We start from the raw sequence: 23648 nt of genomic DNA, 5'->3' as shown, positions 1-23648 counted from the left end.
CGTAAATGTAAAGAAAGATAACCAGAAAGTATTATAGACTACAGTTTTTTAAACCTGGATGACTGCTGCTTTTCTTTTATTACAAGCTTTGTAGAAGGTTTGCATGTGATGTTTATTTTGCTCATACGTAGACTTGAAGAGTAACATGGAAAACTGATTAACAAAGCAGTATTTGAATCATAGAATGGTTTTGATTGGAAGGGACCTTGTAGATCATCTAGTTTCACCTCTGACTAGACCGGGTTGCTCAGGGCTCCATCCAGACTGGCCTTGAACACTTCCAGGGATGGGACATTCACAGCTTCTCTCAGGAACCTGTGCCAGTGCCTCACCACCCTCACAGTAAACATTTTTTCCTAATATGTAATCTACACCTGCCCTCTTTCAGTTTAAAGCCATTTCCCCCTGTCCTGTCTCTATATGCTCCTGTAAAAAGTTCCTCTCCATCTCTCTGGTATGCAGGTGAAGTTTGTCAGATGATGGTTACACTGGTGACACAGTTCACCTGAACAGGCTTCAGGCCTTGCTCGTGTTATGGGACCTCTTCAGAAGAGGGTGGCATGGAAACCTTGGATTTCGTGTTATCAGTGGCAGACAGGCTATGGAAGGGACAATTCTGCCACTATATCTGCATCTCCCCAGACAAAGTAGGCAATTTTCCCTGTCAGCATAGCCTTGATGACACCAGGGATCTTTGTGGTACTTTATTGGCATCTCCTAGGAAATCTGTGTTCTTTGCAGCTCAGTCTTGTTCTCTTTCACACAAATGTGAGAGAAGGTGTAGTGACCCTTCTTAATGTGGTCAGCACTTGACAAGCCTCATACTTCTCACTTCTCACAAGAAGGGTTAATTTATAACTGCAGAATTGTTGTCTTCTAAGGCTGCTGAAGACAAATGAGTGTCCTTTAGACTCTGTAAGTGCATCAATATTTAATATGTCTGCTTAAATTGAACTCTAGTCGAACTACTGATTGTTCTCCTCACCTTGTTCCCCCTTCAATCATTAATGACATTTTCCATAAGCAAGTTAGCAAAACACCTAAGATGACAGTGGACTTTACACAGATTAGCCTCGCCCTTTCATTCCAGAGTCTATCCTCCTATGCTGATTGTGTAAGGACTGCAAAAATATAAAAGGATGCTCCCCAGTCTGGACCACACTTTAAAGGACTGTAGTTGGTCAAATATTTAGAATTGGGTTATGTTTTGAGATTTTCCTCCATTGCAGAATCTGGACCTTCTTTAAAATCAAACAAACAAACAAAAAACCCAACTGAAAACTCCCAAACATGCCCCCTCCTTTACCCAAGGTGATAATCCCTTTCAATCAGATTTAAGAATTTCAGCACCAGCTGCATTCCTTGCTGGGAAGAATCCTTTCCAAGATGGCTATATGAATACCCTCTAATTTTGCTCTCTGTACCTTCAGGAGCTGCTGCTGGTGCACTGTCTGTGAAGAAGAGAACATTCCTAGATCATCTGTTCACTGGTACAGCTGCGAGTGACCCAGAGCAGCACATCCTGAAACCATGGCATACCAAAAATCAGGTAAATTTTTAACGAGGTGCTGCTCTCATCGCTGGTCATGCTACATGAGTACCTTTATCCTTTGGATTCTTAAACCCCAGAGGCTGGGGGAAGAGGTGGCTTATAGGAATTATTCAATGTTTTACTTAATTTGCTATTTTAAAGTGAGGATCTCAGAATTCTAGTGATGAGTTCATAACTAAAGTGTAGTTATGAACAGTGGAGCTATGGCACTGTTACAATTCACTAGGCCTTGGAAGGCCATGTAGGAAGGGTTTCTGAAGGGAAGAAATGGGAAGATTAACCAGTGATCTGAAATCTAAGCCAAATGGCAGTTGCCAAAATACTGTAGGCCAAGTGAGCAGAGACCTAGAGCTGAACAGAGCTGCATTGCTTGTTATGAAACCAGGGACAAAGGAGACACAGAAGAGGGACTCTTTCCTTTAACCTTGTGCTTCTGTGGCTTGTTTTCCCAGTTCTGTCTCTTGCCAGCAAGGTTGCCCTCTCAAAATTACAGTATGCACTTGACTGGCATATTCATATTAAGAATAGGTTTAATTAAAACAGGGATCTTGTCATAAGGAGGACATCCAGAGAAGTTAGAGTAAAGCAATTAGGGTCAATATGTATTCATTTAAAGCATGTATTTATTCTCAAGTGGGGTTTCTTGTTCAGGTCCAAAGCTGTCTGTGATCTGAAGTTGCTTTGATTTACATTGATTTGGCTTGCTTCCTCTGCATAAGGATCCAGTTTGTGTCAATGTGCTCTGTCACTGATGTGCCTTAACTCTCCTGGACATTCCTGTACAGCTAAACCACTGTGAACTTGTGAATACACTAATTTTTTCAGATGTTCACAACCAATTTTGCTAGAGTGAAGTGTTTAATTCTAGCCCACAAGATTGTTTTTGAAGCTTCTGTATCAAGCACTGTTATGGGAGCTGTAGCTTTATAAGCACTTGTCTGCAAAAAGGTTTTGTATTGAAGTGTAGGAAACAGCACACCTTGCACAGTTAATTCAGAATTGTTGTTTCCCAGCCATCTCTTGTGTGGCTATGGAAAGATGTCAGTTACCCTTTCGATTTCAGCCTGTGTCCTGAAGCCCAAGAAGCAGTAGAAGTAAACAGAGGCTGTTTACTGTCTGGGCAGCTGTCTTCAGTCATTTGTTTCAGCAACCCCAGTGCACGTGTTCCTGAAATCCTCTGCTTTCCAAAGGAAATCTCTGCCAGCGGCAAGCTAGCCTACTATCTAAAGCAGTTACTTGGAGATGAAATTTAAGCCTACTCACCTCTTTTAGTTGTCTAATGTATATGCAGGACAGTTTATTCCCTTTGCCTCACAGTAACCTCTTACAGTTCTTGAAGAATGATATTATGTTTCCCCTCTTCCTTCTCTCTAGGTTAAATGCCATTTATTTCAGTTCTCCTCCGTGGAACAGTTTTTCTAGAGCTCTCAGAGTTCCTGTTCTCTTTTCTTCCCCCCCGCCCCCTCTTCAGCTGGCTGCCCTTTTCGACATGAGACACGCAACACTGAACTGTATGCCAGCTGAGATGTCTTAGAAGTGAGGCTTGAGTTTATGTCATTCTTCTGCCAGTCCTTCCAGTAGCAAGTATGAATTTTGATATTTACCTGAACACCATGAGGTGTGGATCAAGACACAAAGATACATGACGTTCCCAAACCTTCGTAAATACTGCATGGAGGATTATATCTGGACTGCGGGTCTGAAAAGGGGAGTAATGCCATCCATACCTGTAGGAACTGTGGAGGCTGTGAACATCTGACCCTGCATCAGAATTTCAGGTCTAGGAATATTTCATCTCTCAGAATTTCACTCAACTCTGGGAATGTTTATATTTCCACCTGCAGTGTGTGGCTACATGAGCTCTAATTGGGTAGAGGTAGCAGCAGAGCTGTAACGCTGAACACGCCCGGGGTAGAGGCTTGATGCTTGCTGAGTGTTCAGTCAGCTTCTGCAACAGCCTTTGCAGTCTGGAGGGTGAATGTTGCAGGTGGCTGAACTTGCACGGCTTGACAACTACCTTGCCGTGTGTGTGACAGCGCTGGACGTGCCATGCACACTGATGAGGGCCGGGGCTGTGATGAGATTGCCTCTAAAGGCAGTGGGTGCGCTGATACACGAGTGAGTTGTCTGTCCCCTGAGCCGGCAGGCTGGGGTTGCAGTGCTGCATGTGCGCTGCCTGCATCGCAAGTTTGCGGCCTTTTGGCATCGATGGTGGCGAGAGCCAGCGCCCATCCCCGTCCTGCGGCCGTTCCGCCGCCCTGGGGACCCGCGCAGGTTCCGAGCCGCGGCGGGGTGTCCGGGGAGCCCGGCCCTGCGGCTGCGAGGGGCAGGGGATGGCTGTCGGGGGTCACCGTGCCCCGCGGCCGGGCCCTCGCCGGGGGTGGCGGGGCTGCGCTGGGGACGGGCAGGGGCACCCGGCGGGACGGCGCGGTGAGTCCCGCTCCCCCTCCGCTGCGCGGGGCACGGGGGCGGCTCCCGCACGGCTCCGCCGCGGCCGCCCGGCTCTGGGCTGGGGACGACCCTCGGCCGCGGACGCGTGTCCGCCTGTTACCGGCGAGAGCCGGGCAGGGGGAGGCGGCGGGGCGGGGGTCTGCCCGCGGAGCGGGAGCGGGCAGGGCAGGGGCCGCGGCGGAGGTGAGTCAGAGCGGAGCGGCCTCTCCGGCTGCCCGGAGGGGCGGGGGTCGGGCAGCCCCCCCGCGCCGGGGCTGCGGGCGGAGGCGGTGGTGGTGGCGGCCCCCGGCAGCTCCTCCCCCGCCCGAGTTACAACCGGTTCGTGCCGGCCACGGCCCGCCCCCGCGCCGCGATGCGGGGCTGCCCCGGCTCCCCGGGGGCGGCTCCGGGCCCCCGCCCCACGGGCAGCCCGCCCGCAGGTAACGGGGCCGGGCCCCGCGGGGCACCGCGCTTCGGGGGCGGGGGGCGCGGGTGAGGGGAGCTGGGCCGGGGCGGCGAGGGGCGGCCGGACGGAGCCCCCGCAGGGGCCGCTGCTCCCCGGTTCGGCCCGGCCCGGCCCCGCTCTGCGGCGGGAGCTGCCCCGGGGGCTGGGGCGGGGGGCGGCCGGGCCAGGCCGGGGGCCCGGGGGGGTGCTGCGCAGTCTCCGGGGGGAGGCTTCGGGGAAAGGGGCCGGAGCGGGTCGTGCCCCCGGCCGGGGGCGGCCGCATCGCTTACGGTGCCCGTCGACGACACCCCTCAGTGCTGGCTGCGGTGCCCCTGGTGTGCCGCGTTGGCATCCAGCGGGCACTGGGCGCTGTGCGACATCAGCACCTGCCGTGGGCACATGGCAGCGGGCGTCCGTCGCCATCGGTGCGTGCCCAGTGCTGGTGCCCACCAGCCTCGGTGTGTGCCCATTGCGGGCGCCCCGTGCCTCCTCGGGGCTGCGGCTGCCCCGGAGCGGGGCACTGCGGCTCGACCCTGTCTCGCCGTGTGTGACATCGGCACGGCGAGGGCGACCTTCAGTCACCTCTTGGTGCGCGTCACTGCGCGGATGAGCGCTTCCCGTCGAAACTGGCCTGGAGGTGGAAGGCGTCAATGTGTAACGCGGTGCTGCGGCTCGGAGCGGGGCTGTGGGCTGGCCCCCGAGGGGTGGGGAGAGGCGAGGCGAGCCGGGGGCTATAAGAGGCCCTACATCCCCACGGGGACCCTGCCAAAGGTCACGGACGGTCTGAGCGAGCAGATGCAGAAAGGAGCTCTCGCAGGTTGCGATGCGTAAGGCGGCGCACCTCGCGCTCTCGTTTCGCAGAGGAGCTCTCTGGTAAATCGTGTTGGCTGGTGGTTTCCAGCAGCGCCGACTCACATCTGGCTGCATGGATGCGTGCTAGTGTCCGACAGGCAGTTATTCTTTCGGGGGGGTTTCCATCCCCTCTGGAGCAGTGAGGCTCTGCAAACAGGTAGGACTGGTTCTGCTGAGCTGACAGATTTGTTCAAAGCTGGGTGGTTTATGTGCTGCCCCACTGATGCTTCTCAATATAAACTGATTTTGCACAATAGAAAAACATTATTATGTTGTTGGTAAATTTCGTTGTGGTGTTTTCAATTTCCCACTTCTTCTGCCATCTGGCAGAAATAGAAGAAAACATTGATATTGACAAGTGTCTTGCTTAACTTACAGAGGGGAAATAGAGAAGTGGGAGAAATAGGAAGACCTGAATGTTGAGAACTAGAAAGGAAATATATATATTCAGTGTTGCACAGGAAGCTACTGTAGTTAGAATATCAGTTAATGTCTGATGTCATTGAAGTACTGATGCATCTTTCAGTGAATTTAATGCAGTGCTTATGCTGTCACGTCAGTACATGTGCAGGTGTTTGGATATAAGTATGTTAAAAGCAACTATAATGGATCACTCATGCTCTAGGTGTTAATAGCAAGCTAAAGGTAGCAGAAACTTCAGATGATAATTGCAAGAACTTGCCTGACAAATATGCAGAAATTCACAAGAAATCTGATTCAGCTTAAAATGGGAGATGTTACTATTCTGGCTGGTACCATCTTGATTTGTAGCAGTGTCTTGCAAAACTTGACTAGCCCAGTGTTAATCACGCAGTGTTTCTGCTGACATCGGCTTTCTTTGCAGCCATGTGCTGCTTGCAGAAAGCAACACACTTACCCAGACTCTGGCTGCACAAAGAACAAACTGGAAACAATCATATTGCTACTGTCTTTCTCAAGATTCCCTTTGCCACAGATTAATACAAGTTGCTGTGCCGAGGGCTAGTGTTTCAGTGGTACTCATGTTCTTTTTTTGTGCTCGTCTGTCATCTTTAAGCCAAATTTTAAGATTTATAGGAAGGGAGTTCAGTATTGTGATAATGTTGCTCAGAGCAAAGTGAATAGTTGAAGCCAGACACTTCACTCTTTCCACATTGAAACTGTTGTTCAGTTTGTTCTCTAGGGTTTCTTTTTGTTGTGGTTGGTAAGGGCTTTCATCAAGCAGCTCTCTTCCTCTGATTCTTATTCGCAGTGAGTACAACTCACTGAAAAGCTTTTTCTGACCAAATTTCAAGTTACGGTTCAATTCTTTATGTTTCATATCTCTATTTCAGTATTTTTAATGTAATTTGGTTCCCTGGAGTCTGAAACAATATCCCTAGGTTTAGTGAACAGTACAGTTTGTGAAAGTGTTCCCACCTGAATCTTAAACCCATGCTGGTCTGTCTGTTACCAGGATCACACAAGTCTTCCTAGTTGGCTGTAAGGAAAAAAACCAAAACTATTGATCACTCCCTTCTTTGTGGGCTTCTGCTTCTTTATTTTTGGTGTCCACATTTATCTGTACAGTTTGTGTCCTCCTTCTGCACAGACAGAAAATAGTAAAAGACACTTTGGATCCCTCCCAAGTCAATGCACAGATTTGATGTCCATGCAAGTGGTGCTGGGAGTAGTGAAGGTTTAATTCTCACTGTCAGTTCTTTTCTCTGCTGCCAAGCTATTATAGTAAAACTTGCCACTCTCAGAGAAGTATTAAGTAATATGCCAATAGAAAGTGGATTGATATTCACAGTTGCAGCAGTGGCTTGGTTGTCCAGGACATCTTTACCTATCATATCAGAGGGCTCTGGGGAACAGGCTCCTCACACAGGTCTGCCAGCTCCTTGCTCTCTGCAGGGTGGCCTTGAGCCTTCAGGGGAGTTAGAAAATACACCTCAGTTTAAGTGTCTGGCACACTGCAGTGTGAGGTGAAGGAACAACCTGAATGGAAGGGAAGGGCAGGAAAAGCCAGGTCATTTAAAAACAGACTCTGGGACTTTATAGATCTGTTATTCCTCTAAGGATGGTTTCTGGGCTGGGGGGCAATGATGATGTTTTTTACTTTTTGCTTGACAGTTGCAGACTGTAAATGGCTTGGAGCATTTAGAAAATAGAGATGGTTTTGATGTCTAAAATTTTGTTTTAGACAAAAGATGCAAAAGAGATCTGTGATGCAAAATAGGAGTTGTCAGGATGTGGAATGTCAACTCTTCTGCCATAAATTGGGAGCAGTTGGTTCATTTCAATTATGCTGTGCAGCCTTGCAACAGGTGACAAACTAATCCAGAGGTTTTTAGTCTTCCTATTAGAAAAGACTACGTGACCTAAGGCTAGAAAAACTTTTATCCTTTCCTGTCCTGTCCTCGCTTCCTTCCCATCAAATGTTTAGAATAGCAGAACTGAACTCAGAGTTGTCTTTGTGCCAAATTTTAGGGCATCAGTATAATGGAAATCAATATGACAGCGAAAATGTGTTTGTTTTCTAAACTTTATTTTTTAAACAAATACGAATTGGGGTTATTCACTGTCTACCTCCATTATTTTAGAGTTTTTCTGTAAACTTCCTTGCTTTGTCTCAGTGTCTGTTTTTGAAGCTGTTACTTATTTCCAGTACTTTTTCCTCTAGCAGGGACAAAACAAGTCAAGTGATAATTACTTAATTAATGGAGAGATACATAGGTCAGCTCTTGGTGACTACATTCAAATAGCTCAAATATTTCGTGTGGAAATGTGGGGATTCCCTTTTGTATAAAGGGCACTGTTACAGAAAAGTGCCTATAAGCAGCTCTTTACTGCTTTGATACCTTATGGCATAGAATGACTTCTGTCTATCCCAGCTGCCACCCTTGCATCTCACGGGATCAAGGGACACTCACCAAGCATTGGAGTAAGTCAGAGCTTACATTTATAACTGAAACAAATAACTTTGTAACATTTGTAACTGGGAATGTTGTATCTTGAAGGACAGTCAGTATGTTAAAATTGTAAATCACTCCCAAGGGCCTTAGAATGTCAAAAATGTATTTTACATTAGTAGGCAATGTTTTTGTTATTTTAGGGCTCAAGGCTGCTGTCAGCTGTTTATTAATTGCAGGGGATCAGTATTTCTCCACTGAGTTAACTTGTTTCCTTCTGAAATTCCTTTGAAAAGATACTGAAAAGAAGAAATTTTCTGTGAAGCCACCATTTTTTGAGTTGTGTTCACTGTTGCAGTGATACTTTGGCTAAAAACTTGCTTTGTTCTTCTTCTACAGGTAGCTGTCACATGAAGGTACACTTATAGGAAGCTGACGGACTTTTTTGTCATCATCTGTGAGTATCTACCCTCAAAGTAGCATTTAAGTGCATCTGTAAACTAGAATTGGCCTTTTTCATGTCTCTATGCAATTATTCCTCAAAATTTTATGCTGTAGTTTTTCTTGGTAAGTTTTCCATGCAAATTCTTAGAAATTGCCCAAGCACAGGGTGTGAGGAGCTCGAATGGAAATTCTGTTATTTTCTACTTGCTTACCCCATTGCTTTCATACAGCAATAATTTCTTTCTGTTTCCTCTGGGTTGTAAGTCAAAAAGGCAGTGCAATGCATTTATTTTTCTGCTTTGCCTCTTGGGAGTCTCCCAGAGCAGAGCTGTTAAATGCAGCAGTCTTAATGCTTAAGCTGCAGTGTGGAGATGGTCCGTGAGAATATTTCATGAAGAAAATATGGTAAGATCTAATATCTTTCTATCTTCCAGGGTAAAGGAAATAAAACTGTTTGAGAATCATGTCTGGTTAGTGGCAGAGCCAGGCACAGAGCATGGGTTTTGTCATCATCACTTGGGTAGATTGCTCCCTGTAGAGAGGGAGGGCAGGCTGGGTGTGTGCACAGGGTGACTCCAAAGCAATGTAGCCTGGAAAACCTCTAAATTCTTTCCTAGATTTTAGAAGTTCTGATCCTTACATTCACACACCAGTGTTGAGAAGGTGTGAGGGTGGTGGGTTATTTAAAGCCATAGATGCACAGGTGATGGAACATGCCATGCAAAGAAGCAAGGTGGTATTTTTGGAGTCCAGGAAGTGATTGCCCATATGGGGAAGGCTGATGTGTGCCAACAGCACAGAGGGCAGACACTCTAACAGGTTATAGCAGATTTTTGTGTGCATGTTTACTGCTGTCATATCTTGGCATATGAGCCACACCTGTACACAGTCTTAGAGCTCACTTCACTAATATATGTGAAGTGATTTTTGGATGTAACTCTTCTCCACACATCACTTTGTTGACAGAGCAGAGTACTAAATTGTTGCTACTGCCAATTCCTCTTGGTCTGCCCCTCCCAGAGTGCACTACCCAATGGCAAACACCTTAATAAATGGCAAGATACCATGCTGAGATGAGAACTAAGTAGAGATTTTTTACTCCTTTTTTGATATTCGTGGTTTTAACAGCAAGTGACCATGGGGCTCTCTTGTTGAACCATAGCAGATACTATTGCCTGAGGTTTTCATAAGGCCTATTTACCACTCAGCAAGCTAAAAGTTTTCCTGTCATACAGTGCTGGTGTATGTATGACTTACTATGCTTTGGTTACTGTCTGTCTGTTACACAAAAGAGGTGGAAGCATGGCACTTCTAATTTTCATTGCCTTTGTGCTGTGCTGCAGCTGTTTGTTGAAGGATGACTGAACCAACCTCTGTCTGAACATGCATTTCTGTACAGCTCCCTTGCATTCACAGACCTTCGTCAGTCACGCTTCTAACACTCTGTTCTGTTTGGGTTTTGTTTGCACAGGTGCTGCCCCTACCTCTGCACCCCTCCTGACAAGATGGTGTTTCGGAAACCGCCGGATGGTGGTTGGGGCTGGGTGATTGTTATCGTTTCCTTCTTCACCCAGTTCCTGTGTTATGGATCACCGCTGGCGGTGGGAGTCTTGTATTTAGAGTGGCTGGATGCTTTTGGAGAAGGGAAAGGCAAGACTGCTTGGGTTGGATCACTAGCAAATGGAATTGGATTGCTTGCCAGTAAGTGCAGAAGCAGTATCTATCTTAAATTGAAACATTTCCAATTGGTGCTTTCATCTGTGTGTGCTCTTGGAATTATATCAAAGGCAGCTGCAAATGAGGATGCTGCATTTTTCTTGTAGGTCAAGATGGGTAAGAAGATTACATTTATAGTTCCACTATGCATAAACCAGAGCAATATAATGATAAAAGAGTAATAGAAATATTCCCTTTAGAAAATTCAAAATTATTTTATTTGAATAAATTAGGAAAGCCACACTCTGGGAAGCTGAATGGTAATTTCGTTGATGCATTTTTTTTTCTTTTTAAATGAGACTTTAAGGCTAACATTTACATTATTGTCTTAAAATCAGGGCAAACTGTTAGTCTGAACTGGTTCAAGTACTTTATGGAAAAACAGTCAATTAAAAAACCAGTTACTAATTTTTCAGCTCTAGCTGTAAACCTACCAGTTAGAGCGGGTAAGGGCTCCTTTGCATTATCTATTTGGGAAACAAAGAATTCCCTTTGAAGGCTGGAAAGTTACAGGTAATAGTAGCATTAAATAAAGCAACTTTACTGGAAGCTTTTCTTTAGTAGACACTGTCACTTGGAGAGTAACAGCAGAGTCTTAGGGAAATAAAACCCCACCTTGAAATTTCCTAGGTTGTTATTGTTTTAGTATCAGGCACGTATTTTTACTGGGTCATATCACTAACTTCTGTTTTTCAAAGATTCACCATGGGAACTATTATCTGTTTTCTGAATCTGGAAAAAATTGCCTGTCAGCAGGGCAACTGCTACAGGCAAAAGCAATAATGTAGTTTAATGGACAAAATGCAGCTCAGGATTCTGAGGCAGCTCTCCTTAAAAGAAAGTTGGTATTCCAAAAGCAATACAGACCTGAATAAAGAGTACTGCTTTGTATGGCTCTGGAACTGATCAAATACTGATGTCACACTTGTGTTAGGGTTTTTTACCACCAAGCAGAAGAGAAGTGGGCAAAGGCAGGTGGATCACTAACCACAAGAAGACCATACTCAGTCTCAGAGTGTAAGTGCATAAAGGACTGTGGATTGCTCTTCAATGATGCTGTTTTATTTTTCTGTATTATGAGTATTACCTTGTGCTATTAGTTCATCAAGACCTAAATGAACTTGAGTGAGAGAGTGAAGTGGGACGAAAATAAGGATAAACAAGGTAATTACTGAAGGAAAAGCGAGGCAGAAAGAAATTGCAAGAGAACACCCTCTTGTAGGAGACCACAAGTCTCTGGCTCTGTTAAGAGCCTCAGCCCCTTTCCCTTATTCCCTTATGTCAATACCGTGCTGTTTTCCAGATTTCTTAGTGCCCTCTGTTTTGCTGCTGAGAGCAACTGTCAGCAGTGTGCTTTGTAGCTGTGCTGGTTTTGGCTGGGGTAGAGTTCATTTTCTTCTCAGTGGCTGTGTTTTGGATCTGTGCTGAGCACAGGGTTGATAATGTAGAGATGTTTTTGTTATTGGTGAGCAGGGCTTGCACAGGGCCAAGGCCTTTGCTGCTGTTTCTGCTCCAGGCTGGCGAGGAGACTGGGGGTGCATGGGAAGTCAAGAGGAGACCCAGCTGGGACAGGTGACCCCCACTGGCCAAAGGGATGTTCCAAGCCATGTGACATCATGCTCAGTGTATAAAGTGGGGGGAGAAAGAGGAAGGGGGGAGATGTTCTGAGTGATGACATTTGTCTTCCCAAATAACCTTCACGTGTGATAGAGCCCTGCTCTCCTTGAGATGGCTGAACACCTGTGCAGCCATGGGAAGCAGTGAATTCCTTGGTTTGCTTTCCCTGCGTGCAAAGCACGCTTTGTTTTCCCTATTAAACTGTCTTTATCTCAACCCAAGAGTTTTCCACCTTTTACCCTTTTGATTCTCCCCATTCCTGCTGGTGGGGGAGCGAGCCAGTGGCTGTGTGGTCTTGATTGCTGGCTGGGGTTAAACCACAACAGCAGCAAATAGAAACTTGTGTGAGTGAATAATACAAATCAAACTGATTTTGGTATGGAATGATTAAATGAAATTATGACAGGTTAGGAGGATTGGTCTGTCCATGTGCTTTTATTCTTTCAGATTGGCATTCAGAAGCTTAATAATCATTCCTTCTTTTTATGCCTTCAAAGGAAGGTACATGGAGGGTCTTTTAATTGCATTGATGGTATCAGAGTTGGCTGAAAGCAAATTCTGTGTTCTCAGCTTTACCTGAAATAAAAGATCCTGCTGTTCATCAAGCTGGGATCTGACCCTAATGATAAATCTACTAAATTTCCTCCTTAAAAGTATGCAATCTTATGATACAAGTTATTTAGTTTTAGTTTTCAGCTGATGAATAATGTTATCTTTAAGTGGTATATTTTGAAGTGCCCCTTGATAAGGGTGATGGATATCTAGAGAATGCAATCAAATTACTTCTAAATATTCTTTAAAGCCTGTAACTTGATACAGTCTTTTTGCCATGGTACAAAAGACTCCCACACTTTTAATTAAGGCTCTACTGGAGAGCCATTAAGACTCTTCTCTGAGCTCTCTTCAACTTCACATCACCTTTCTGAAGCTGTAGATGCCAAACTGGAAAAAGAATGGCAGTTATGGTAGGTTAGCAGCTACAGACAGGAAATAAGTCAGTGTCTGTTTTCTTAGGATGACTTTTCTCATTGATAGCACCAGCAATCACATTCACCAGCTTCTGTAACAGAGAAAGTTAGGGCCAGTGACTCTGCTGTATTCGTACTGGAATTTCACCAAACCCAAGATGTGTGTGGCATTTGCCACAGAAAAAGGTTCTGTGTCTTCTCCCCTTCCCTCTGTACATGTAGTCTGAAACATTTTGTTAGGCAGCTGATGCTGAAAGCACTTTCATGTTTGCTGCATTGGTATCTTTTCTAAAATGTTTACTTCTGGCTTATGTGAGAGCTAAACTTAGACTGGAGACATAGAAACCCAGTACAGCACCTTGTTTATTTGGATTCATTTCCTGGGCACCTGGTGTTCGATTTCTGTCCTTTGGCTCGCAGCACAGACGGCGATGCTGAGGCCAGTGTCCCGCCTGAGCTGGACTGTTCACCTCGTCAGCTGGGAAGGGGAGCAGGACAGGGACCTGCTTGAGCTCTTCCTCACAGGATGACTTGGGTTTTAACTTTCTGTGATGCAACTTTACAGTGCATTGGTAGAAATGTGCCTCAAACAGTGAAAGACAAGCATCAGTGTTATTGTAGAGGGCAGGGGTGAGAGCTCCTTTTCACAATTAGGTGTTACAACATCGGTCAGGCTACGGCAGATGGGGCACATGGCTCCAGGGCTTGTTGCGTAGGAAGAAATTGAAAAAGCTTAGTAGGTTTCTCCTACTAAAACAGGCCAGAGAAGGATATTTATATATATTCTTGAACATCATGTGTTCCTTCTGCACCAAGTGTTCTTAATTTTACGTCCATTTGGAGCCTGAAATTAAATTTGATCTGTGTTACACTTGTTAAAAGCAAAACAGACAAAGAGTTTGGCGCCTGCAATTGGCACCACAGCTGTTTATAGTAAGAGTTGACTTCACAGTCCTTGGCATAGGAGGAGACACCAGCAATGTCTCCATTCCTACTTCCCTTCGTTAATGGAGAAAGAACAAAGAGAGTATTCTCTCTTGAAAAGCATGCCTTGATAATTTGATGGGATGTTTCTGCTGATCTGAGGTATTCAGTGCTAGATGTTAAAAAGCTTAATTTTGTGTTCTCAAGCAACAATTTTACAACTCTAAAACTCCCTTTGCAGCATCTACATTCTTTTGGACAAAAACATCACACATACCTAGCCCCCACTGTAAAGTATGGATGCTGTAAATAGCTTGTGTGTAGGGGAGAGGATGTCCCAGAGATTCCTCTGGAAAGAAGCCCAGTTCATATAACAACTTTTTTAGAAGGGAACTGTCTTTGCAATCACTTGGGAGTGAGTTTATGCCCAGTGTAAAGAGCTTTTTCTCTGTTCTGTATTCATATCCAAAGTACAGGCATTTTGAGAATATTATATTTATTATAGCCAGGTTTTAGAAATGCACTTAATATGCAAAAAATAATCTTGTATTCTGTCCAGTGGATTTTAATGCAGTCCATGAGCATCTTTTCTACTCTACAGTTTCAACAGGCTTGGACAGATACCCTGGTAGGGTGGGTCAGATTAATGCAGGTGATAAGAAAAAGAACTCAGTTGTCCAATATTGTTTGTTTAGTAGAAGATTTTGTGTGTGTATGAGGTGAAAGAGGGAGGACTCTTGAGATGAGTGAGTAGAGGGAGGGAGTGTTTTGCAGATTTTTTTTTTCACTTTATATGAAAATATTGAGGAAGAAAGTGCTAGCTCTTGAATGTCCATGAAACAAAACAACTTTGTACTTGTCAGGAGGTCAGCAAATTATGGTAGCTATAAGTTCCTGAGCAAGCAGCAGGTAGCTTGTTTTCATGTCTCAGGAAGGACTCACTGTCACATCCAGGTCTCACTGAGGGTAAAGTATTTTATTCAAAATAATCTTAATAAAAATACCAATGTACAAATGATCCCTTCTAGATCTTCTTCATCTTTGGTCTCTCTATGTGAAGATCTACCATGAAAACCAATCTTTTTTCTGCTGCTGCTTCCCCTTTTGTCTGGGGATCTTGTTGAGTGCTCCCTGATAACTGTGTTGCTGACTGTGAGCCATGACAGGTTGTGTGCAGAAGAGCAGTGTCTGTTCCTGTGCTAAGTCTTTCTTCCTAGAGTTAGCTGTCATTCCTATAAACTGAGCTGGTATCTTTTTTTGATAGAGTTTGGTCTAGTTTTAAGAGACATCATTTGGAAAGGAAAAAGCCCTAGGGATTTTATTTGTAAAAGAGGTAAACATTTATCAATGTCATCAAATATTGTACTAATTCCACTGCTAACCCCTGGAGCTGCTTGGCAAACTGAACAAAATGCTGGCGTAAAAGCTATTTTTCATACTTACTATTGAGGATTGCCACTGGGATTTTATTTTTATGTTGTTCATATTATGGTGAGAGTCAGCTAATGAAAACCCTGGTGCTGCCTGAAGAGCCGTTTCCTATGTGGCTGTATGGAGGCTCCTGCATTCTTCAGAATGCCCACTTTGAACAAAACCCACAGGGCAGGTCTCAGTGCCACTCTGTGAAAGTTGGATTTCTACTAGAATTTTCTGCCTTGAACCCATTGTGCTTCAATTACTTGTAAAGAATAACAAGTTTGTGTACTGTCAACTCCTGTGCAAATACCATGGTAATAACTGAAGGTGCTGTGCCTGGTGGAATAGAAAATGCCAGCGCTATGGGAAACAGAGAAAGGGAAGCAATGAGAGAAGGCAGGGGAAAGGACAAAGATGCTGGCTGTCATGGGGATTTTCTTTTGTAACTTATTTTCTAGCAGTGTGATGAGTGTGAAAGTCATGCCTAGTGTGAATGGGAAGATGGAGCTGTTTTTCGTCTCAACCCAGAGACCTATAATAACCATTTTAATACTTATACTGGCACTCCTTATAAACAGGGCTGTTGCTGAGCTGCCAGATCTCTTGCTGTGTGATATGTCAGATTAATACTGAGCTTATTGGAGCAGGTTCTTCAGTTTTGTGCAGGTTGTTTTCCCTGTTGGAGCAAAAAGTTCTCTTTGTACTCTTTGTTCTCCTTTGGGATTAGATTTTATAAGTGGGAGAAGCTGGAAGAGCATCTCCTTGGGCCCTGTCGGGGATGGTTTTGATCATGTTCCAGTCCTTGTCAGGTTATGAAGACATATCTTTCAGCTCTGTGTTTCTCCTTGTTCTGGCTTGGGGTCAGAGGGTCCAGTTTCACCTTGGGTGCTCCAGTAGAGATCAGTGACATCTGTACAGGTACCACCATCCCAGACCTGACAGAGGCCTTCTGAAAGTAGCTGTGTCAAAATATAGAGAGCAGGGGGAAGGGAAATGCTGTTTATTTTAGCAAGGTAGTGGGTCAGAAGTAAAGAATAGAAAGAGTGAAAATTCCTCTGCTTAATTGAATTAAGTTATCATTACCTAGTGTTCTTTTAGTGTAGAAGAATTCTTTATGTAATACAGAGTCAATCCTTTGTTTATTTTTAAATCCCGTGGTTTTAGGAAACGGACCAATCTTAATTTGCCAGTTCTAGCAATTAATTCGAAGAATCAGCAACAATCTAACCCTCTCAAGCTTTTGCTCTCAGCATGTTACTCTGCCCAGGTTTCACTGGCCAGCTTTCCTTCCCACAGCATGCTGACTCTTGAGAAGCAGCAAGTGCTTAGATCTTCCTTTTTCATTGCTTCCAAAATCCAATTAAACTTTCCTTTCCTGGAATATTTTCTTGATTCCTCTGGAACTCTGACTCTTGCCTGGATAAGCCCCAGCTCAGACTCACCCCCCTTGATGTTCCCTGGGCAGATAGCTCTAATGTAGGGCAAAAGTTCTGACCTGCCTTGTCTTTGAGGATCATTTCACCTGCTGACGAATCTCTGCTCCTGCCTGCCAGAACTGCTTGTCCCATGGCCGGCAACCACAGGAAAACCTTGCCTGCATTCCCAGCTGCTCGCTCCTGTCTACAAACCCAGGCAAGCACCATCCTCAGGCTCCAACTGTTTACCTCGTATCACCTTTCTGGGCTCACCTCCCATCTGCTGGGAATCTCACTTACATGACTCAGGAAGCACTAACCTTGACAAATGGCAGACTGCAAAATTACTGCTTTTGCAGATTGAATCGACCATGGAGCGTGTGTGTATCACTTCAAATGAGATGCAAATGTGGTGGGGTGGTTTTGTTTGTTTGTATTAAATAATGTCATTCATCTGTGTATCTGACTTCTCATCTCAGAATTGCTGAGTTTAGGAATATGGGGCTAATATCTAAGTTTATGTATGAATGTTTGAAACTGCAGAGTTTCAGATAGGTTGTTTTTGCAAGCCAAGTCTCTTGCTGGTTGCTTGTTTATGTAGGGCACCAAGCTTGCATGCTACTTAAGACTAAAAGGTGTATTCCAGGTCACACAACTGAAAACAAGTGCTTGTTCTGCAATTTCTGTGAGGAGAGAGCTGGCTGAGTAGAGGCAGAGTATAAATTCTGCCTCACTTTGTTCTTGTTTTGAAGAACTAAGAGAACTAAGAACTGAGAAGTATTGGGAAGTAATCCCTCCTGAACTTGAATGTTGCTCTGGCTGTTCCAAATCAGTGACTTTTATTTTCTGTAATTTTACAGGAGAAACTGAGATAGGTCGTAAAGAGTTATTTGGTAGAACACTGGCTAGCAGGTGTTTAATTCCCTTGAAAATCAGGGAAGAGTGGTGTTTGTCCTTGTTTGGTATACCAGCAGATGTTCCTTCTGTGTAAGCACCAGGTGGCATTCTTACTGTGACTATGATCCAAAGTCACTATTTTTCCATTTCAGTTTTATAAATCGCATATCAAGATGAATACAAATACTGCCTTTCCAAAAGAGTTTTTGTGCTCTGTCAAAAAATGCCTGCCTGCTTAAAGCCTGGCTGATGGTCTGTCTTGGTTTTGTGTGTCAAGATGAAGGTTCTTTTCAGAACCCTTGTACACCTTAGGTGTGTAGTGACAGTGTTACAGTCCAGTAATAATTTTATTACGTGTAAAGAATGTTTCACTCACTCTTTCCCTCCCATCCCAGGGACCCTTTCATGGCCTTGATGTTCAGTTTCTCCTTGAAAAAAATTTTGCAAGCCTGACCTTGAATGTTTTTATCACTGACTGTTTTAGAAAACCCTGTGAAAATGAGTACTCTGAATTGTTATTTAATATACTTATACATTTAAATAGTTATCATAAGAAATATTTCTACAGACTGATTTTTTTAGAAGTTCTTCCTGGTGCTGATGTTTACTAGGAATGTTCTGTCTTGTTGTTTTCCTCTAGGTCCCGTCTGCAGTATATGTGTATCATCTTTTGGAGCTAGACCAGTAGCTATCTTCAGTGGCTTTATGGTGGCTGGGGGCCTCATGATGAGCAGTTTTGCACCTAACATATACTTTCTGTATGTTTCATATGGGATAGTTGTTGGTAAGAAACACGTTCTCTTCATGCTGAGACTTAGTCTTTATTATTTTGAGTCTTGGTTTATGAATATGAAATAGGAAACTGATTCACAGAGGCAGTGGTAGACTGGGACTGATTTATCAAGGAGTACTTTACTTTTGGGCAGGGAGGGATGTTGCATGGGCAGGCTGTTACCACGTGGTAAAAGATAAAAACAACGTAAATGTTCACGAGGGTTTGAAAACAGCTTGTCCTCTGTTGACACAATTGTTAGAGATGGAGAAGCTGAGGTTTTACCTAAGGGCTGGAATTGAGCAGGTCTTCTGCTGGCATGAAATGCCAGTCTTAAAGGAATAATATCTCTTCTGTAATTTTGTCATGTACCTGTTCTAATTTGATAAATTAGAGATCATTAGGGAGCAATGTTGTTCTCCACATAACTGGATTGAACCTAAAGTGCCGTGCTAGAGGCATGAAAGCGCTGTTCTCCTGGCAGGCGGTGACCTGCCCCTCTGTGCTGCAGAGGGCTGCTGTGGGTGGCTTATCAAATTAACTGTGTCAGGAATTTGGGCACCTCTCTGGCCAGCAAGGCCCTGGCATCGTGCTGGCCGGGCATGGTGCCACAGGGAGGCAGCTCTGCCCAGCTCTGGGGCCAGCCCTGGGCGCAGAGCCCTGCAGCCCTTTCACAGAGCACAGAGCTCTGCTGGAGAGCTCCTCAAACCCAGCCTGCTCCATGCAGGCTCAGCAGCCAGGGACAGCCAGGGGAAGGCAGGTGGGACAGGGCAGGCAGCCTGATGGCCCTGTGCTAAGCCAGGGTTAAAAGGTACTTAGTACCCAAGGTACACAATGGCATTGCCTGTGGGACAGCCAAGGGGCAGTCATTTCCCAGAGGATGTAGCGTGCTTATATCGAGCTCTCTTTCTCCAGGTCTCGGATGTGGCCTTTTGTATACTGCAACAGTTACCATCACGTGCCAGTATTTTGACAAACGCAGAGGCCTTGCACTTGGTCTGATTTCAACAGGTAGGACTTTCAATTGTCATTCTCTCCAACTTTTCAACTCCGATACAGCCACTGTTACCCTGGCAATAAAAGCCAGGGGGTTATATTTTTCTCAGTTATTCCCAGAAGTACTTCTTAAATCAAAACATCAGTAGCGATGAAGAGAAAATCTCAGACTTCAGATAAAATAGTAAACACACTTGCAGGTGTATGTTATGGGTCCTCAGTACAGATGAGGAATGGATATTCATTGAAGTGAAAGCAGACTTGTGTAGCTTGGGCTGTGGATAATGAGAGAAAACATTCTATAGAGTCCTCTTTTTCCTCTTTGTTCCTAGCCAGGATCAGGGGTGAGAAAGAGACTAGAGATGCAGGACATAAATGCTGCATCACCATTACCTGACATTAGCTGTATCTTTAAACTTTTTAATGGACCAAATAGGAACTGTTAGATGGCTGTTGTCCCATGCCTTGTTTTCTGTGTACCATGGAGTGTCTCCTCTAACCTCTCAAGTAGCTGTCAGTGAGGAGAGACAAGGTCAGTGTAGTCAGTGTTATGAGGTACTAAGACCAGATCCACACGAGCTGAGTAAACTTCTGCAGAAGTATTTCTTGGGATCATTTTCAGTGGCTTTTGTTTGGATTCCAGGTAGCTTGCCTTAATCCTGATCTTATTGCGCCCTGGTTAATTTTAGTGCCTGCAAGACAAAACAAATATGACTTTTGAAATTGATTTTTCCTGCATTTAGCACCAAAGTATATAAATGGCTTAAATATAACCTAGAGACAGTCTTCAGCAAATAATTTTAAAATTTGTCATTAAATTGACTTGAAAACCAATCCTGTGTGTTTGTGAGAGGACATCCACTAATTACAATGGATCTGTGCTCACTTCAACCGAGAGCCTTTCCTTTAAATTAGTGGGATTGCATTAAATGCTTGTGCTCATAGTAATTTCTTACTACTCAGTGTTTTCTTCTGAATGGCCACATTTCTCAAATGCATGTTTATTCCTGTAGAAATAAATGAAATGTCTTTGGAGTAAACTCCCACCATGCAAACCTCGCTCCTTAAACACCAGGCAGTCAAGGGCTGCTTCTAGGAGGGATCTTGGTGAACCCCTGGTCTGTTCTTGCCTGGGAGGAGGAAGGTGGCAGTGAAGAGGAGAAAGGGGAAAATGTTGGAGTGGGAAATTCTAACTGTGCTAACTCAAAATGGTGTCTGAAGGGATACATGTATGTGAGTGCATGGCAAAAGGGTGGATAAATAATTCTTTGATGTTTTTAATCAGACGTAGTATTGATCCTACTTGTTTCTGAAGTATCTGCTAGCATTATTTCTCATAAATCGTTCAGATACTTTGAGAGTTTTTTTTTTTATTTTGTGGCTTCTCAATAAAGAAACTGTAATTTCAAGAGGGATGATGACTTACCAATTCATTAAACTAGGGAGAGAGAAGCACAAACGATTTACCATTACTGTGACAGTGTATTCACAGCTGCTGAACTGTGGAATTTTGTTAGAGTTGAAGAATGCTGTTGATTCTTCAGTGTAAATCAAGCTTATTTTTCTTTTACAGGCTCAAGTGTTGGACTCTTTATATATGCAGCACTGCAAAGAGAGCTTATTGAGCTGTATGGGCTGGATGGGTGTCTGCTAATAGTCGGTGCCCTGTCTCTAAATATATTAGCATGTGGCAGCCTAATGAGACCTTTGGAATCATCCAGTTCTCCTCCAACAGAGAAAACGTGTGTAGACGTAGTTCCAGATCAATATTTTGTTTACCATGAAAAAGAAAAGACTGTTGAAGAAAACATAAGCATCCTTGAAAAGGGCTACATTGATGAAAAATGTGTGAACAACGTGCCTGATTGCAAACAGGATAGCATTTTGAGTAAGAATGTATTGAGCTCAATAAACATAAATGAGAAAGACACTTACAAAAAGAAAGTTGTAGAACAGACAAACTTCTGCAAGCAACTCGCCAAAAGGAAGTGGCAGCTCTATTTGACCTACTGGAAGGAGACCATGGTTCTTTTTAAGAACAAAGTGTTTTCAGCTCTCTTTGTTGCCATCTTGCTCTTTGATATTGGTGGATTTCCTCCTTCCCTGCTCATGGAAGATGTAGCAAGAAGCGCAAATATTAGTGAAGATGACTATTATATGCCCCTTATTTCCATTATTGGCATTATGACGACTGTTGGCAAACTCGTTTTAGGAATACTGGCAGATTTCAAGTGGGTTAACACTTTATATCTCTATGTAACTACCTTAATAATGACAGGAGTGGCCTTGTTTGCAATTCCATTTGCCAAAAGTTACCTTACATTAGCGATGCTTTCTGGGATTTTGGGTTTTCTAACTGGGAACTGGTCAATTTTTCCATATGTAACAACAAAGACTGTGGGGATTGAGAAACTGACTCATGCCTATGGGATATTGATGTTCTTCGCTGGACTTGGCAATAGCCTCGGACCACCAATTGTAGGTAAGGTCAAGGTGGACAGTGTAAACTGAACATGAGCTTGTCACTACCAGACAGAATTATTTTGCATGTCTAATAATGAAGTCAAATTCTTCCACAAAAATAAAAGCTGTTGGTGTTCTTATTTTGGCTTTGAGGAAAACCACACTTCATGTCTGAGAGGTCAAACTGTATTTTAGGTTTGGCCTATTATATTTATTTTGTTGTGTGGGTTTTTTAATTGTAATTTCTATGATGTTTCTCTGACTTAGCAGTGCTGTGTTACGTTTAACTGATGTGCTTCTCTCTTATCCCCACCCTCAGGTTGGTTTTACGACTGGACGCAGGAGTATGACACTGCATTCTATTTCAGTGGCTTTTGTGTCCTGCTGGGTGGATTCCTCCTGCTGTTGGCAGCGCTGCCCTGCTGGAATGCCTGCACCAATCAGAGCTCCAAGCTGCCTACAAATACTTACTCCTACAAAGTTGCATCTAACGCTTAGGTGACAACTGGAAAACACTTTGCGCCTTTTTATATTATATAGCAAAGTATTTTAATAATTTTCCACTTATTTATGAAGCCCACAAATGCTCTTTCCACTAGAAAAATTCCATTGTTGCTTGTTGTTCAGTTCCTTCTTCTTCTTTTATTTTTTTTAATGTCATTTTTAAAAACAGTCTTATTTTGTCTACTATGCACCGTGTTTTCAGCCTTTGTCTACTGTAATTTCCTTTCACCCTCTAAAGGGGATTTTCTGCTGTATTATCAGCTGTACTTTTATTTTAAGGGGGTTGGTTTGGAAGGGTGAAAACTTTGAAGCAAAAATGAAGGCCTGTTCCTTACAGAAGAAGGTTGGCGTTTCTGCCACCTTCTGTAGGTCTCCAAGTTGCACAACGAGGCTTTACAAAACAAGAATTTGCCTTATTAAAATGTAATGCTCTGGCAAGGTGCTTTTAACATCATGCTTAGATTAACTTTTTTGTCTTTGTAAAGTTTCTCCAATTTACAATTAAGTGCCAACTGTAGAAGAGAGAAGAGGGGAAACAAAATCAACTTTGTGTTGTGTAACTGAAGTGAACACTATGATGCAAGTAAAGATTCTTACTACCACTGCTACTAAGAACCTTGTTTATAAATATTGCACATTTTGTGAAGTCTGTTTATAAAACTGTTGAACCAAAACCTTTTAAACCAAGGAATAAATGTGATTGTTGAAGCCATGAAAGGAAATACTGGCTTGTTTATGCAAGTTCATAATCTTCATATCAAGGTTGGAGAGGTGCTCACCAAAGCCCACAGGTGAGTTTTCCTAAGTCACCCACAGTCTGGTGGTACTGGGAGCCTCTCCTGTTACACAGCCACAGTTTAGAAGGTTCAGCCTTTTGCAGAGCTTAATAGTAAGGCTTACAGCAAGGTAGACCTGATTTAAAAAAGGGAAAATGTGACAGTAATGTCATCTCTGCTGTCCTTTTTTGCAACAGATATAGCAAGGAGAAAAGTCAGTAACAGAGAGCAAGAAAAAGCAGGGGGGAGGGTGAACAGAAGAGGTTCAGGGGAAAATGATGGGGAAAGAGTTGCAACACTTGAACACCAAACCAGTGAAGAGAGAGCCCTTGAAACCTCCTGCCTCTCTAACTGCAGGCTACCCCTGCAGGCTTTTGCTGGCATGGCTGGGGGAACACTGTGTGATGTTGGAGTCTTTCCTGAGGCAGGCAGGTGCTCCAGCAAAGGCAGGGTGACTTGGCTGGCTCTGCACTGCCCTGTGTGCCCTGTGCAATGACTTTTGCTTACAGAGCTGCTCTCATGCTCTCATTACAGAGCTGTGTCTGGTTGCTCTTGCGTAGCACTGACAGAGATCTATCCATGGGCAGC

The 23648-nt window shown here is 44.1% G+C and overlaps 1 protein-coding gene across 8 annotated transcripts; it reads left to right on the top strand.

Moving 5' to 3' along the window:
• Positions 1–1421: 1421 nt before the first annotated feature.
• On the top strand, positions 1422–23006 carry SLC16A9 (solute carrier family 16 member 9). 8 transcript variants are annotated; one of them, XM_085064209.1, is made up of 8 exons: positions 1422–1549; positions 3024–3330; positions 8552–8609; positions 10068–10297; positions 18190–18333; positions 19237–19332; positions 20891–21799; positions 22100–23006. In XM_085064209.1, exons 4-8 carry the CDS (start codon positions 10102–10104, stop codon positions 22276–22278), a joined length of 1524 nt encoding a protein of 507 aa, XP_084920335.1. In that variant the 5' UTR covers positions 1422–1549; positions 3024–3330; positions 8552–8609; positions 10068–10101; the 3' UTR covers positions 22279–23006. The 8 variants fall into 8 exon arrangements, with proteins under 8 accessions (XP_084920335.1, XP_084920340.1, XP_084920336.1 ...); XM_085064214.1 differs by lacking the exon at positions 10068–10297; XM_085064210.1 differs by lacking the exon at positions 3024–3330 and having other exon boundaries at positions 1432–1549.
• Positions 23007–23648: the final 642 nt, after the last annotated feature.

Source organism: Lichenostomus cassidix, chromosome 6 (assembly GCF_008360975.1).
Source record: "Lichenostomus cassidix isolate B80296 chromosome 6, HeHo_3.0, whole genome shotgun sequence".
Classification (NCBI taxonomy): Eukaryota; Metazoa; Chordata; class Aves; order Passeriformes; family Meliphagidae; genus Lichenostomus; species Lichenostomus cassidix.
This window is presented reverse-complemented; position numbering and strand designations above follow the sequence as displayed.